General features: G+C 44.7%; 1 protein-coding gene across 1 annotated transcript in view; it reads right to left on the bottom strand.

Annotated features, from left to right (window-relative positions):
• pkp4 (plakophilin 4) overlaps window positions 1–15,785 on the bottom strand; it is a 268,797-nt gene that overhangs the window by 21,536 nt on the left and 231,476 nt on the right. The window contains exon 14 of the mRNA XM_070873651.1: window positions 504–699. Within this exon, the coding sequence (XP_070729752.1) occupies window positions 504–699 (196 nt within the window). The remainder of the gene's footprint in view (window positions 1–503; window positions 700–15,785) is intronic.

Consider the following 15,785-nt stretch of genomic DNA (forward strand, 5'->3'; position numbering starts at 1 on the left):
CTTTTAGACAGTGGCAAAGCCTTTATAACCTTGCATGACTTGTGTCTTGGGGTTCCTAAACCTTTCTAGCGATATGACGACTGCCAGTTGACAGTCTTAAAATAGCCTTTATTGGTTGTTGTGCAATTTGTGCTTAGCAAGAGCCAATGTAGAAATTGGCACCATCATCATCCCAGAGAAAGCAATGGAGATAGTCATGACCATCTTCACCTTCTTGCAGCAAAAATGGTACCAAAGAGTTTTCTGTCCCACTAGTTAAAAACAGACAGGGTAATGTACAACTATGTCTAAGAGACATTGAAGAGGGGACCAAAAAAAAAATCACATGGGCCACAGAAAGACAGATCATATATTAAGCATGAAAGAACAGTACCTAACTAATTTCTAGCATAGATTTGCCACACATAACCATGATATGCAAAAGATAAATAATGAGAATTGTACAAAATACAAATATATATAATCATATGATAGCAAGAATGGTTTTCCACTTGAATACTTGCCTTTCTCCCTTCCCTTTTGTAATGTTTACAAGTTTCTCAACTCCTCCAGCATCAGCTAATGCTTTGGCATTTTCCATGTTCTTAATAGTAACCTCATGTAAAGCACAACACACAGAAGCAACAGTATCATCAGAAAGCATGATCAGTGTTGAATCCCCTGGAAGACGATGCACAAGATCCCGCATTGCATACTTTCCTGGAGGAAAAGAAAAGTTAATATAGAATTATTATACAATATTGACTGTATTTCCATCTCATTATGTTTGTCAGTGCTACATGATTCTCTCAGTTGCATACATGTCAACCTGCAAAATTAACAAAAGCAGGCCAATGGCTTCAAAGAAGCTGAAACAGCCTAAAACTCCCTCTCAATATATGCCTTTTGCATGTAGTTGCACTAACAGTAAATTGAGCAAAGGCTTGTTGTAACTCAGGCTGGAGTACAATATACCATTCACTTTTATAATGGATAATTGTCAAAATTTCTTGTGGAAAAATTGTGGGCTATTGTGGATAATTCTTAATATTCTGTTGCTAAATCGGATTGAAATCAATGAACAAATTAACAGCGATTTGAATATCTTTCTCCTCCCCTCTCGCTCTCCAGCTCATGGTAGAGTTCTCCATCTTCCTTTTTAGCTCAAGTTGATGTTAGGCTGTATTGGAGCAGCCCAAGAGAGAGGCTGACCATATTTGAAGTCTCCAATGTGCCAATATAACAGATGTTTGAAATATCTCAAGTACAATTTCCATGAATAAAAAGCAGAGTACTTTCAATAAAGATGCATTTTCCTTCCCCTTTAAAGGTGTCCCAGCTCCAAGTCAGAAGTGTGGCAAGCTCTTAAAGATTGTTGCAGTTACTTGTCACAATGCCTGCCCTGGGGAAGTGAGTGTGCAGCTGTTGTATGTGCCAAAAATGCCTGGATCGTGATCTGGCAACATTAAAGCTATAACACTTGTAGGATCTTTTTAACAACCCAGAAAAATATAGAAACCGTTTTGTTTTGATAGCTTTTGATAGGTTTTCCTGATATTTGTGTGTATACAGAACATAGAAACATAGAAAATAGGTGCAGGGGCAGGCCATTCAGCCCTTCGAGCCTGCACCACCATTCAATAAGATCATGGCTGATCATTCCCTCAGTACCCCTTTCCTGCTTTCTCTCCATACCCCTTGATCCCTTGAGCCGTAAGGGCCATATCTAACTCCCTCTTGAATATATCCAATGAACTGGTATCAACAACTCTCTGCGGTAGGGAATTCCACAGGTTAACAACTCTGAGTGATGAAGTTTCTCCTCATCTCAGTCCAAAATGGCTTACCCCTTATCCTTAGACTATGTCCCCTGGTTCTGGATTTCCCCAACATCGGGAACATTCTTCGTGCATCTAACTTGTCCAGGCCGTCAGAATTTTATATGTTTCTATGAGATCCCCTCTCATCCTTCTAAACTCGTGAATACAGACCCAGTCGATGCAGTCTCTCCTCATATGTCAGTCCTGTCATCCCGGGAATCAGTCTGGTGAACCTTCGCTGCACTCCCTCAATAGCAAGAACATCCTTCCTCAGCTTAGGAGACCAAAACTGAACGCAATATTCCAGGTGTGGCCTCACCAAGGCCCTGTACAACTGCAGTAAGACCTCCCTGCTCCTATACTCAAAACCCCTAGCTATGAAGGCCAACATGCCATTTGCCTTCTTCACCGCCTGCTGTACCTGCATGCCAGCTTTCAATGACTGATGTACCATGACATCCAGGTCTCATTGCACCTCTCCTTTTCCTAATCTGCCATTCAGATAATATTCTGCCTTCGTGTTTTTGCCACCAAAGTGGATAACCTCACATTTATCCACATTATACTGCATCTGCCACGCGTTTGCCCACTCACCTAACCTGTGCAAGTCACCCTGCAGCCTTTTAGTGTCCTCCTCACAGCTCACACCACCTCCGAGCTTAATGTCATCTGCAAACTTGGAGCTATTACACTAAATTCCTTCATCCAAATCATTAATGTATATCGTAAATAGCTGGGGTCTCAGCACAGAGCCCTGCCCTGCGGCACCCCACTAGTCACTGCCTGCCATTCTGAAACGGACCCGTGTATCCCGACTCTTTGCTTCCTGTCTGCCAACCAGTTCTCTATCCACGTCAGTACATTACCCCCAATACCATGTGCTTTAATTTTGCACAACAATCTTTTGTGGGACCTTGTCAAAAGCCTTTTGAAAGTCCAAATACACCACCATCCACTGGTTCTCCCTTGTCCACTCTACTAGTTACATCCTCAAAACATTCTAGAAGATTTGTCAAGCAGGATTTCCCTTTTATAAATCCATGGTGACTTGGATCGATCCAGTCACTGCTTTCCAAATGCGCTGCTATTTCATCCTTAATAATTGATTCCAACATTTTCCCCACTACTGATGTCAGGCTAACCGGTCTATAATTACCCGTCTTCTCTCTCCCTCCTTTCTTAAAAAGTGGTGTTACATTAGCTACCCTCCAGTCCATAGAAACCGATCCAGAGTCGATAGACTGTTGGAAAATGATCACCAATGCATCCACTATTTCTAGGGCTTCTTCCTTAAGTACTCTGGGATGCAGACGATCAGGCCTCGGGGATTTATCGGCCTTCAATCCCATCAATTTCCCTAACACAATTTCCCGCCTAATAAGGATTTCCTTCAGTTCCTCATTCTCACTAGACCCTCGGTCCCTAGTATTTTCGGAAGGTTATTTGTGCCTTCCTTCGTGAAGACAGAACCAAAGTATTTGTTCAATTGATCTGCCATTTCTTTGTTCCCCATTATAAATTCACCTGAATCTGACTGCAAGGGACCTACGTTTGTTTTCACTAATCTTTTTCTCTTCACATATCTATAGAAACTTTTGCAGTCAGTTTTTATGTTCCCAGCAAGCTTCCTCTCATACTCTATTTTCCCCCTTCTAATTAAACCCTTTGTCCTCCTCTGCTGTATTACAAAATTCTCCCAGTCCTCAGGTTTGCTGCTTTTTCTGGCTAATTTATATGCCTCTTCCTTGGATTGAACACTATCCTTAATTTCCCTAGTTAGCCACGGTTGAGCCACCTTCCCCATTTTATTTTTACTCCAGACAGGGATGTACAATTGTTGAAGTTCATCCATGTGACCTTTAAATGTTTGCCATTGCCTATCCACCATCAACCCTTCCAGTATCATTCGCCAGTCTATTCTAGCCAATTCACGCCTCATACCATCGAAGTTACCTTTCCTTAAGTTCAGGACCCGAGTCTCTGAATTAATTGTGTCACTCTCCATCTTAATAAAGAATTCTGCCATATTATGGTCACTCTTCCCCAAAGGGCCTAGCACAAGATTGTTAATTAGTCCTTTCTCATTACACATCACCCAGTCTAGGATGGCCAGCCCTCTAGTTGGTTTCTCGACATATTGGTCTAGAAAACCATCCCTAATACACTCCAGGAAATCCTCCTCCACCGCATTGCTACCAGTTTGGTTAGCCCAATGAATATGTAGATTAAAGTCACCCATGATAACTGCTTTACACGCATTGCACGCATCCCTAATTTCTTGTTTGATGCTGTCCCCAACCTCACTACTACTGTTTGGTGGTCTGTACACAACTCCCACTAGTGTTTTCTTAAGAAAGACGTAGACCCAGAAAACAAGTGGAATACACTAATTGCAACACATCATCATCATAGGCCGTCCCTCGGAATTGAGGAAGGCTTGCTTCCACTCTTAGAACGAGTCTTTAAGTGGCTGAACAGTCCAATACGAGAGCCACAGTTCCTGCCACAGGTGGGACAGGTTTGCCGCACGTTCTTTCCACTGCCTGCATGCACTCGGCGATGAGACTCGAGGCGGTCAGTGCCCTCCGAGATGCACTTCCTACACTTAGGGCGGTCTTTGGCCAGAGACTCCCAGGTGTCAGTAGGGATGTCTCACATTATCAGGGAGGCTTTGAGGGTGTCCTTGTAACATTTCCTCTGCCCACCTTTGATTCGTTTGCCATGAAGGAGTTCCGAGTCAATACAAGGAGCACTGCGAACAGCTTTGGAATTTCCCAAATGAGACAGGTGGGCTCTGGATTTGTAGCCACAATGGTCAGTGGCATGCCTGGTCTAATGGCGGCTCTCAGATCCTGACAACTGCAAGATACAGGGGTTGCTAGAGTCTGGAACCCACGATGCACAATGCACTGCAATCTGTCCACTTAATGCCTTCAGAGCTGTCTTCTATGGAGGAGGAGGCACTGACTGGTCCCTGGCTGCTTCATGGCAGGGGATCATCTGAAGATTGCAATGAAGACGCCACTCGCTCCATTGGTGCCTGCAAGGAAGAGAAAGCGTCCATGATGTTGTCGCTTAGGACAGCTGTGGGTTTGAAGATCACACCTGTCAGTTGCCACAAATCTTGAGATTGACCTCGGAGCCTACAGATAAGATGTTCAACATCCTTTTCAGGCCAGCACCCATGGGGTCTGGGTCCTATGACTTAAGCCATTGGCAGTCTTCTCCTCAGCCTCCACTGCGAAGGTAGCACAATCTCACCCATTTCTCTGGCTTTCTCATGCTGTGTGAAGCATCCAGTACCAATATTAAATTCCTCCCGGTGAATTAATCCAAACAGGTGCCTGGCAGTGAGGAAGAAAGTGCCACAGGTCGTGAGTTGGCAGAGGACGATGGGGCAGGATGAAGCTGCTGGATGGGGAAGGTGCCAAGAGTTCTCTTACTCCCTCTTCCTCAGTCATTCTCAAATGCAATGAGAAGGAAATATCTTCCCATTGCATTTGGTTCCTTCTCTTCCTCCTTCTCCTACGCCCCATCTTGCTCTGATAGATCGGCAGGAAAGGAGTGTGGAAGTTAAGAACGTGAGAGCATTATCATCTTGGGATTAAGGAGAAATGGAAAGGAGGTGACAGTGTGGATGTGCAATTGTTAACCTGGTGTGGGCAAGGTGCTGCTTGCTGCTGATTTCATCTCTGAAGGCAAGAGTGGAGTGAGTGCCTACTAGCTCCATGTCCACCTCTTCGAAGGTGTGAAGGATTTAAAGATAGGATGTCCCATGTGGTGGTTTGCTTTTGGTGATAAATGATGTGCCAATTTGTCCTTCAAGACAGTGTAAATGAGGGTAAGGCTAGCATTTGGAGTGTGTACCAAGTGGCATGGGAGAGGTACAGTAAGATATGTGGTGGTATGAGGGATTAAAGTGGAAGAAGAGGTTTTCAGGTTGTGCGTGTCAATTATTGGGCTTAGGGGAGGTGTGCAGCCAGTGCAGGATGACTGGGCCAAGCATTGTTCTTCTCTTACCTGATTGTTCTCCCAAAAGTGCACGCTGAACTGTCTTCTTTAAAAGGCTGCCCAGATTTCTATTTATTTATTTAAAACACATTTTACACGTAATTTATCCAATGACTGCACCAATGGGAATACAAAATTAAGGAGACCCCAAAAACTCACGTGTAGCTCCTTTTGCAGGCCCTTGTGAGAGATATTTTATTTTAAAAAGGTGCAACAGCAGCGTAACTCATCAGAATATTTGAGGTCTTGCTGTTTACGTGCTACCAATGATGATTGAGTTTAGTAAATAATTGTTAGTTTGTGATTTGTTATTTAACTTCTTTGATGATCTGGTAAGAGGTTGATTCACTCAGCAACTTGTGAATATCTTAATGGCAGGTTGGTAGTGTAAATGCTAATATAAACCAAACTGGTGAGCCAAATTTAGGCAGCATACACTCCTAGACATAGCCTGGCAGTAAACTCCAGCTGGTTCCTTGAAGAGGAGCTGGTTCCTTGAAGAGGAGCTGGTTCCTTGAGGAATTAAGGTGCAGGGGTTAGGATTCTTCTTGTGCCCATGATAATTATTCCCGTCAGCGTATTTATCCCACTGTTCTAACACATAATAATGCAAAAAGAACTGAAAGAAGCAAAGAGCAATTACAAGAGGCATATCATTTTTGTCATCCATATAAATAGTAATAAAACTGTGCAATTTACATCATGTAAAAAAACAATTTTGGTTGTGTCTGAATTAGATTTTAAATCCCATTCATGTACAACTTCCCAAATCCTGAATTCCGAAAACCAGATATTTTTGCGGCGGCCAAGATGGCGACATCAGGCGGCGAGGGACGAGGAAACTGGTAAAAAAAACGCAGCGGCGGGGGGCCGCGGGGCGGAGTATCGGCGGGCGGCAAGGAGCGGAGAAGCGGCGGGAATCGGCAGGCGGTGAGGAACGAAATCCGGCAAAACCCGGCATGGACTCTGTCCAGAGATTGCCTGATTTTTGACGTTGTACCTGTACTAAGAATTTAATAAAAACAATTAAGGGTAGGTACTTGAAACAGTAATCCCTTTACAAATTCAACCAGTTTGAAGAACCCTCTGAGTCTAAACTAGTTAGTATAAAGCAGAAAGTTATTTTTTTTTAAAAATTTGTTCATGGGATGTCTGCCTCACTAGCAAGGCCCATCCCCAATTGCCCTTCAGAAGGTGGAGGTGAGCTACCTTCTTGAACTGCTGCAGTCCGTGTGCTGAAAGTACTCCCACAGTGCTGTTAGATGGAGTTTCAGGATTTTGTGATGAAGGAACAGCGATATATTTCGAAGTCAGGGTGGCGTGCAACTTGGGAGGGGAACTTTCAGGTGGTGTTCCCATGCGCGTGCTGCACTTGTCCTTCTAGGTGGTAAAGGTCGCGGGTTTGGGAGGTGTTGTCGACGAAGCCTAGGCAACTTGTAGATGGTACGCACTGCAGCCAGTGGTGGTGGAGGGGGTGAATGTTTAAGGTGGCAGATGGAGTGCCAATCAAATGGGCTGCTTTGTTCTGGATGGTGTTGTTGAAGCAGCACTCAACCAGGCAAGGGGAGAGTATTTCATCACACTCCTGACTTGTGCCTTGTACATGGTGGAAAGGCTTTAGGGAGTCAGGAGGTGAGAATACCCAGCCTCTGACCTGCTTTTGTAGCCACAATATTTATGTGGCTAGTCCAGTTAAGTTTCTGATCAATGGTGACCCCCAGGATGTTGATGGTGGAGGATTCAGCGATGGTAATGCACTTGAATGTCAAGGGGTGGTGGTTAGACTCTCGCTTGTTGGAGATGGTAATTGTCTGGCACTTGTGTGGCGTGAATGTTACTTGCCATTCATCAGCCCAAGCTTGAATGTTGTCCAGGTCTTGTTGCATGCCAGCATGGACTGATTTATTATCTGAGGAGCTCCAAATGGAACTCTAATCATCAGCAAACATCCCCATTTCTGACCTTATGATGGAGAGAAGGTCATTGATTAAGCAGCTGAAGATGGTTGGTTCTAGGACGCTGACCCAAGGAACTCTTGCAGTGACGTCCTGGGGCTGAGATGATTGTCCTCCAACAACTACAACCATCTTCCTTTGTGATTGGCATGACTCCAGCCAGTGGAGATTCCCATTGAATTCAATTTTACTAGGGCTCCTTGATGCCACACTCGGTCAAATGCTGCCTTGATGTCAAGGGCAGTCACTCTCACCTCACCTCTGGAATTCAGCTGTTTTGTCCATGTTTGGACCAAGGCTGTAATGAGGTCATGAGCAGAGCGGTTCTGGCAGAAACCAAACTGAGCACTAGTGAACAGGTTATTGGTGAGTAAGCGCCGCTTGATAGCACTGTCAACGACATCTTCCATCACTTTGCTGATGACTGAGAATAGACTGTTGGGGCAGAACTGGCCTGATTGAATTTGTCTTGCTTTCTGTGGGTAGGACATACCTGGGCAGTTTTACACATTGTCAGTTAGATGCCAGTGTTGTAGCTGTACTGGAACATAGCTGTACTGGAACAGCTTGGCAAGAGGTGTGCCTAGGTCTGGAGCACAATTCTTCAGCATGAAAGCTGGGATGTTGTCGGGTCCCACAGCCTTTGCTCAGCCATTTCTTGATATCATGTGGAGTGAATCGAATTGCCTGAAGTCTGGCTTCTGTGATGGTGGGAATGTCAGGATGAGGCCGGTGGGGATCATCCATTTGGCACTTCTGGCTGAAGATGGTTGCAAATGCTTCAGCTGTGTCTTTTGAACTCACATGTTGGGCTCCACCATCATTGAGGATGGGATATTTATGTAGCCTCCGCCTCCTATTGTTCGTTGTTTAATTGTCGACCACAACTCATGACAAGATGTGGCAGGACTGCAGAGCTTTGATCTGATCCGATGATTGTGGATCACTTAGCTCAGTCTATAGCATGCTGTGTCCATTGTTTAGCATGCATTTAATCCTGTGTTGTAGCTTCACCAGGCACCTCTTCTTTTAGGTATGCCTGGTGCTGCTCATGGCATGCTATTCTGCACTCCTCATTAAAGCAGGGTTGGTCTCCTGGCTTGATGGTAATGGTAGAGTGAGGGAGACACCTGGCCATGAGGTTTCAGACTGGTGGTGTGTAATTCTGCTGCTGCTGATGGCCTACAGCACCTCATGGGTGCTAGTTTTGAGCTGCAAGATCTGTTCTGAATCTATACCATTTAGCGCGATGGTAGTGCCACACAACAGGATGGAGGGGATCCTCAGCATAAAGATGGGACTTAGTCACTTAGTCTCCACAAGGACTGTGCTGTGGTCACTACCACCAATGCGGTCATGGGACAGATGCATCTGGTAAAAGTAGATGGGTGAGGATGATGTCAATTAGGTTTTCCCTCATGTTGGTTCTCACCACCTGCCGCTGGCCCAATTTGGCAGCTATGTCATAGAATCATAGAAATTTACAGCCTAATCCCACTTTATAGCTCTTGGTCCGTAGCCCTGTAGGTTATGGCACTTTAAGTGTACATCCAAGTATCGTTTAAATGTGGTGACAGTTTCTGCCTCTACCACCCTTTCAGGCAGTGAGTTCCAGACCCCCACCACCCTCTGGATGAAGAAATTTCCCCTCATATCGCTAAACCTCCCGCCCCATTTACTTTGAATCTATGCCCCCTGGTTGTTACCCCTCCACCAAGGGAAACAGGTCCTTCCAACCACTCTATCCAGGCCCCTCATAATTTTATACACCTCAATCAAGTCTCCCCTCACAGCCTCCTCTGTTCCAGAGAAAATAGACCCAGCATCTCCAATCTTTCCTCATAGCCAAAATTCTCCAGTCCAGGTAAATCTCCTCTCCAGCTGTGGCCTAACCAGTGTTTGTTTTTAATACAAACAGTCCTTGCTCTAGTATTCCATGCCTTGACTAATAAAGGCAAGTATTCCATATGGCTTCTTAACCACCTTATCTACCTGGCCTGCTACCTTCAGGGATCTGTGGACATGCACTCCAAGGTCCCTTTGTTCCTCTACACTTCTCAGTGTCGTACCATTTAATATGTATTCCCTTGCATTGTTAGACCTCCCCAAATGCATTCTCTCACACTTATCTGGAATGAATTCCATTTGCCACTATTCTGCCCACCTGACAAGTACATCGATATCTTCCTGCAGTCTGCAGCTTTCTTCTTCATTATCAACCACAGTGTATTTTAGATTCATCTGCAAACTTCATAATCATACCAACATTCAAGTCCAAGTCATTGATATATACCACAAAAAGCAAGGGATCCAGCACTGAGCCCTGCAGAACTCCACTGGATACAGTCTTCCAGTCACAAAAACACCCAACAACCATTTCCCTTTGATTCCTGCCTCAGCGAATTTTGGATCAAATTTGCCACTTTGCCCTGGATCCTATGGGCTTTTACTTTTGTGACCAGTCTGCCATGTGGGATGTTATCAAAAGTTGCGCTAAAATCCATATACACTACATTATATGCACTACCCTCATCGACCCTCCTTATTACCTCCTCGAAAAATTCAATCAAGTTAGTCAGACATGACCTTCCCTTGACAAATCCATGACTTTCCAAATCAAGATTTATCCTGTCCTTCAGGATTTTTCCCAATAATTTTCCCACCTCGAGGTTAGGCTGACTGGCCTGTAATTACTCGGTCTATCCCTTTCTCCCTTTTTAAACAAAGGTACAACATTAGCAATCCTTCAGTTCTCTGGCACCACACCTGTAGCCAGAGAGGACTGGAAAATGATGGTCAGAGTCTTTGCTATTTCCTCTTTTGCTTCTCTTTACTGTCTGGGAAACATTTCATCCGGGCCTGGGGATATATCCTCTCTTTCAAAGCTGCTAAGCCTCTTAACACCTCCTTTCTCACTATGTATATCTCATCTAATGTTTCACATACCTCCTCCTTCATTGCAAAGTTTGCATCACCCCCCTCTTGTGAAAACAGATGCAAAGTATTCATTAAGAATCATATCCACGACTTCTGCCTCCACACACAGATTTCCTTTATGGGGTCTCTAATAGGCCGCACTCTTTCTCTAGTTATCCTCTTGCTCTTAATGTATTTATGAAACATCTTTGGGTTTTCCCTGATTTTACTTGCCAACATTCTCTCATGCTCTCCTTGTTTTCCTGATATATATATATATATATTTTTTTTTTTTTTTAAACTGCACCCCTGCACTTCTTATACTCCTCTAGAGTTTCTGCAGTATTGAGTTCTCAGTATCTGTCAAGAGCTTCCTTTTTTTTCCTTTATTTTATCCTGTATGTCCCTTGACATCCAGGGGGCTCTAGATTTGTTACCCCCATCTTTTTTCTTTAAAGGATCATCCTTGCTCTGCACCCTCAGGACCTCCTCCTTGAATGCCTCCCACTGCTCTACCATCAAGTAGCCATTTACAGTCCACTTTGGCCAAATCGCATCTCAGCTCAGCAAAATTGGCTTTACCCCAATTGAGAACTTTTTTCCTGGTCCATCTTTGTCCTTTTCCATAACTACCCTAAATCTTACTGAATTATAATCACTAGCACCAAAATGCTCTCCCATTGATAACCCTTCCACCTGCCCCTCTTCATTCCCCCAAACCAAGTCCAGAACCGCCCCCTCCCTTGTTGGGCTTGTTAGATACTGGCTAAAGAAGTTCTCCTGAATGCATTTTAGGAATTCCGCACCCTCTATCATTCACACAACTTTTTCCCCAGTTAATATTAGGGTAGTTGAAATCCCCCATTATTACAGCTCTATAGTTGTTGCACTTTGCAGCAATTTGTCCACATATTTATTTTCTATCTCCCTCTGACTGTTTGGTAGTTTATAGTACACTGCCACTAGTGCGATCGCCCCTTTTTCATTCTTCAATTCAACCTATATGGCCTCATTTGATGACCCCTATAACATATCATCCCTACTCACAGCTGTAATTGTTTCTTTAATACTGCAACCCCACTCCCCTCTTTTTTACCCACCTTTATCCCGTCTAAAAACCCTGTAACCAGGAATGTTGAGCTGCTATACCTGCCCTTCTTTCAGCCATGTCTCAGTAATAGCTATAATATCGTACTCCCAAATGTCTATCTGTGCTCTCAGCTCACCTGCCTTATTCCCTATACTCCTTGCATTGAAGTATATGTCATTTAGTGGTGCCAAACTCCCTTGTTGTCTATTTTCTAGCCCGTTTCCTCTGTCTTCCAAATTCGTTTTCTACTTTCCTGCTGCCCAATTGCAGCATTGCTTCTCTCCCCACTGAATCTATTCTCCAGTTCCCATCCCCTGCCAAGCTAGTTCTGGGGGAGGTGGGACCAGTACAAACTGGACGGTCTGCACCTGGGCAGGACTGGAACCAATGTCCTAGGGGGAGTGTTTCCTAGTGCTGTTGGGGAGGAGTTAAACTAATATGGCAGGGGGATGGGAACCAATGCAGGGAGACAGAGGGAAACAAAAAGGAGACAAAAGCAAAAGACAGAAAGGAGATGAGGAAAAGTGGAGGGCAGAGAAACCCAAGGCAAAGAACAAAAAGGGCCACTGTACAGCAAAATTCTAAAAGGACAAAGGGTGTTAAAAAAACAAGCCTGAAGGCTTTGTGTCTTAATGCAAGGAGTATCCGCAATAAGGTGGATGAATTAACTGTGCAAATAGATGTTAACAAATATGATGCGATTGGGATTACAGAGACGTGGCTCCAGGATGATCAGAGCTGGGAACTCAACATCCAGGGGTATTCAACATTCAGGAAGGATAGAATAAAAGGAAAAGGAGGTGGGGTAGCATTGCTGGTTAAGGAGGAGATTAATGCAATGGTTAGGAAGGACATTAGCTTGGATGATGTGGAATCTATATGGGTAGAGCTGCAGAACACCAAAGGTCAAAAAAAGTTAGTGGGAGTTGTGTACAGACCTCCAAACAGTAGTAGTGATGTTGGGGAGGGCATCAAACAGGAAATTAGGGGTGCATGCAATTACAATGGGTGACTTTAATATGCACATAGATTGGGCTAACCAAACTGGAAGCAATACGGTGGAGGAGGATTTCCTGGAGTGCATAAGGGATGGTTTTCTAGAGCAATATGTCGAGGAACCAACTAGAGGGGAGGCCATCTTAGACTGGGTGTTGTGTAATGAGAGAGGATTAATTAGCAATCTCGTTGTGCGAGGCCCCTTGGGGAAGAGTGACCATAATATGGTGGAATTCTGCATTAGGATGGAGAATGAAACAGTTAATTCAGAGACCTTGGTCGAGAACTTAAAGAAGGCTAACTTTGAAGGTATGAGGCGTGAATTGGCTAGGATAGATTGGCGAAAGATACTTAAGGGGTTGACTGTGGATGGGCAATGGCAGACATTTAGAGACCGCATGGATGAACTACAACAATTGTACATTCCTGTCTGGCGTAAAAATAAAAAAGGGAAGGTGGCTCAACCGTGGCTATCAAGGGAAATCAGGGATAGTATTAAAGCCAAGGAAGTGGCATACAAATTGGCCAGAAATAACAGCGAACCCAGGGACTGGGAGAAATTTAGAACTCAGCAGAGGAGGACAAAGGGTTTGATTAGGGCAGGGAAAATGGAGTACGAGAAGAAGCTTGCAGGGAACATTAAGACGGATTGCAAAAGTTTCTATAGATATGTAAAGAGAAAAAGGTTAGTAAAGACAAACGTAGGTCCCCTGCAGTCAGAATCAGGGGAAGTCATAACGGGGAACAAAGAAATGGCGGACCAATTGAACAAGTACTTTGGTTCGGTATTCACTAAGGAGGACGCAAACAACTTTCCGGATATAAAAGGGGTCAGAGGGTCTAGTAAGGAGGAGGAACTGAGGGAAATCCTTATTAGTCGGGAAATTGTGTTGGGGAAATTGATGGGATTGAAGGCCGATAAATCCCCAGGGCCTGATGGACTGCATCCCAGAGTACTTAAGGAGGTGGCCTTGGAAATAGCGGATGCATTGACAGTCATTTTCCAACATTCCATTGACTCGGTCAGTTCCTATCGAGTGGAGGGTAGCCAATGTAACCCCACTTTTTAAAAAAGGAGGGAGAGAGAAAACAGGGAATTATCAGCCTGACATCGGTAGTGGGTAAAATGATGGAATCAATTATTAAGGATGTCATAGCAGCGCATTTGGAAAGAGGTGACATTGTAGGTCCAAGTCAGCATGGATTTGTGAAAGGGAAATCATGCTTGACAAATCTTCTGGAATTTTTTTGAGGATGTTTCCAGTAGAGCGGTCAAGGGAGAACCAGTTGATGTGGTATATTTGGACTTTCAGAAGGCTTTCGACAAGGTCCCACACAAGAGATTAATGTGGGATTGGGGGTAGTGTACTGACATGGATTGAGAACTGGTTGTCAGACAGGAAGCAAAGAGTAGGAGTAAATGGGGACTTTTCAGAATGGCAGGCAGTGACTAGTGGGGTACCGCAAGGTTCTGTGCTGGGGCCCTAGCTGTTTACACTGTACATTAATGATTTAGACGAGGGGATTAAATGTAGTATCTCCAAATTTGCGGATGACACTAAGTTGGGTGGCAGTGTGAGCTGCGAGGAGGATGCTATGAGGCTGCAGAGCGACTTGGATAGGTTAGGTGAGTGGGCAAATGCATGGCAGATGAAGTATAATGGTGAATAAATGTGAGGTTATCCACTTTGGTGGTAAAAACAGAGAGACAGACTATTATCTGAATGGTGACAGATTAGGAAAAGGGGAGGTGCAACGAGACCTGGGTGTCATGGTACATCAGTCATTGAAGGTTGGCATGCAGGTACAGCAGGCGGTTAAGAAAGCAAATGGCATGTTGGCCTTCATAGCGAGGGGATTTGAGTACAGGGGCAGGGAGGTGTTGCTACAGTTGTACAGGGCCTTGGTGAGGCCACACCTGGAGTATTGTGTACAGTTTTGGTCTCCTAACCTGAGGAAGGACATTCTTGCTAGTGAGGGAGTGCAGCGAAGGTTCACCAGACTGATTCCCGGGATGGCGAGACTGACCTATCAAGAAAGACTGGATCAACTGGGCTTGTATTCACTGGAGTTCAGAAGAATGAGAGGGGTCCTCATAGAAACGTTTAAAATTCTGACAGGTTTAGACAGGTTAGATGCAGGAAGAATGTTCCCAATGTTGGGGAAGTCCAGAACCAGGGGTCACAGTCTAAGGATAAGGGGTAAGCCATTTAGGACCAAGATGAGGAGAAACTTCTTCACCCAGAGAGTGGTGAACCTGTGGAATCCTCTACCCCAGAAAGTTGTTGAGGCCAATTCACTAAATATATTCAAAAAGGAGTTAGATGAAGTCCTTACTACTAGGGGGATCAAGGGGTATGGCGAGAAAGCAGGAATGGGGTACTGAAGTTGCATGTTCAGCCATGAACTCATTGAATGGCGGTGCAGGCTAGAAGGACCGAATGGCCTACTCCTGCACCTATTTTCTATGTTTCTAAACCCTCCGCAACAGCACTAGCAAACCCTCCAGCGAGGATACTGGTCCCAGCTCCGTTGAGGTGCAACCCGTCCAGCTTGTACAGGTCCTATCTCCCCAGAAATGGTCCCAATGCCTCAGGAATCTAAAGCCTTCCCACCTGCACCATCTCTCCAGCCACGCATTCATCTTCTCTATCTTCAGGACTCGGCCAGCTCGGTCAGTGGTGGTGCATTGAAGTCCACCACCCAGAGTACATTCTGTGCCCTTGCTACCCTCAGTGCTTCTTCCAAGTGCTGTTCAACATGGAGGAGGTGTTCAAAATCATGAGGGGTCTAGACAGAGTAGAGGGGAAACTGTTCCCATTGGCGGATGGGTCGAGTACCAGAGGACACAGATTTAAGGTGATTGGCAGAAGAACCAAAGTGGACACGAGGAAACACTATTTTTAAACGCAGTAAGTGGTTAGGATCTGGAATGCACTGCCTGAAAGGGTGGTGGAGGCTGATTCAATTGTGGCTTTTAAAAGGGAATTGGATAAGTAACTGAAGGAAAAAAAATTG

This window comes from Pristiophorus japonicus, chromosome 3 (genome assembly GCF_044704955.1).
Source record: "Pristiophorus japonicus isolate sPriJap1 chromosome 3, sPriJap1.hap1, whole genome shotgun sequence".
Lineage (NCBI taxonomy): Eukaryota > Metazoa > Chordata > Chondrichthyes > Pristiophoridae > Pristiophorus > Pristiophorus japonicus.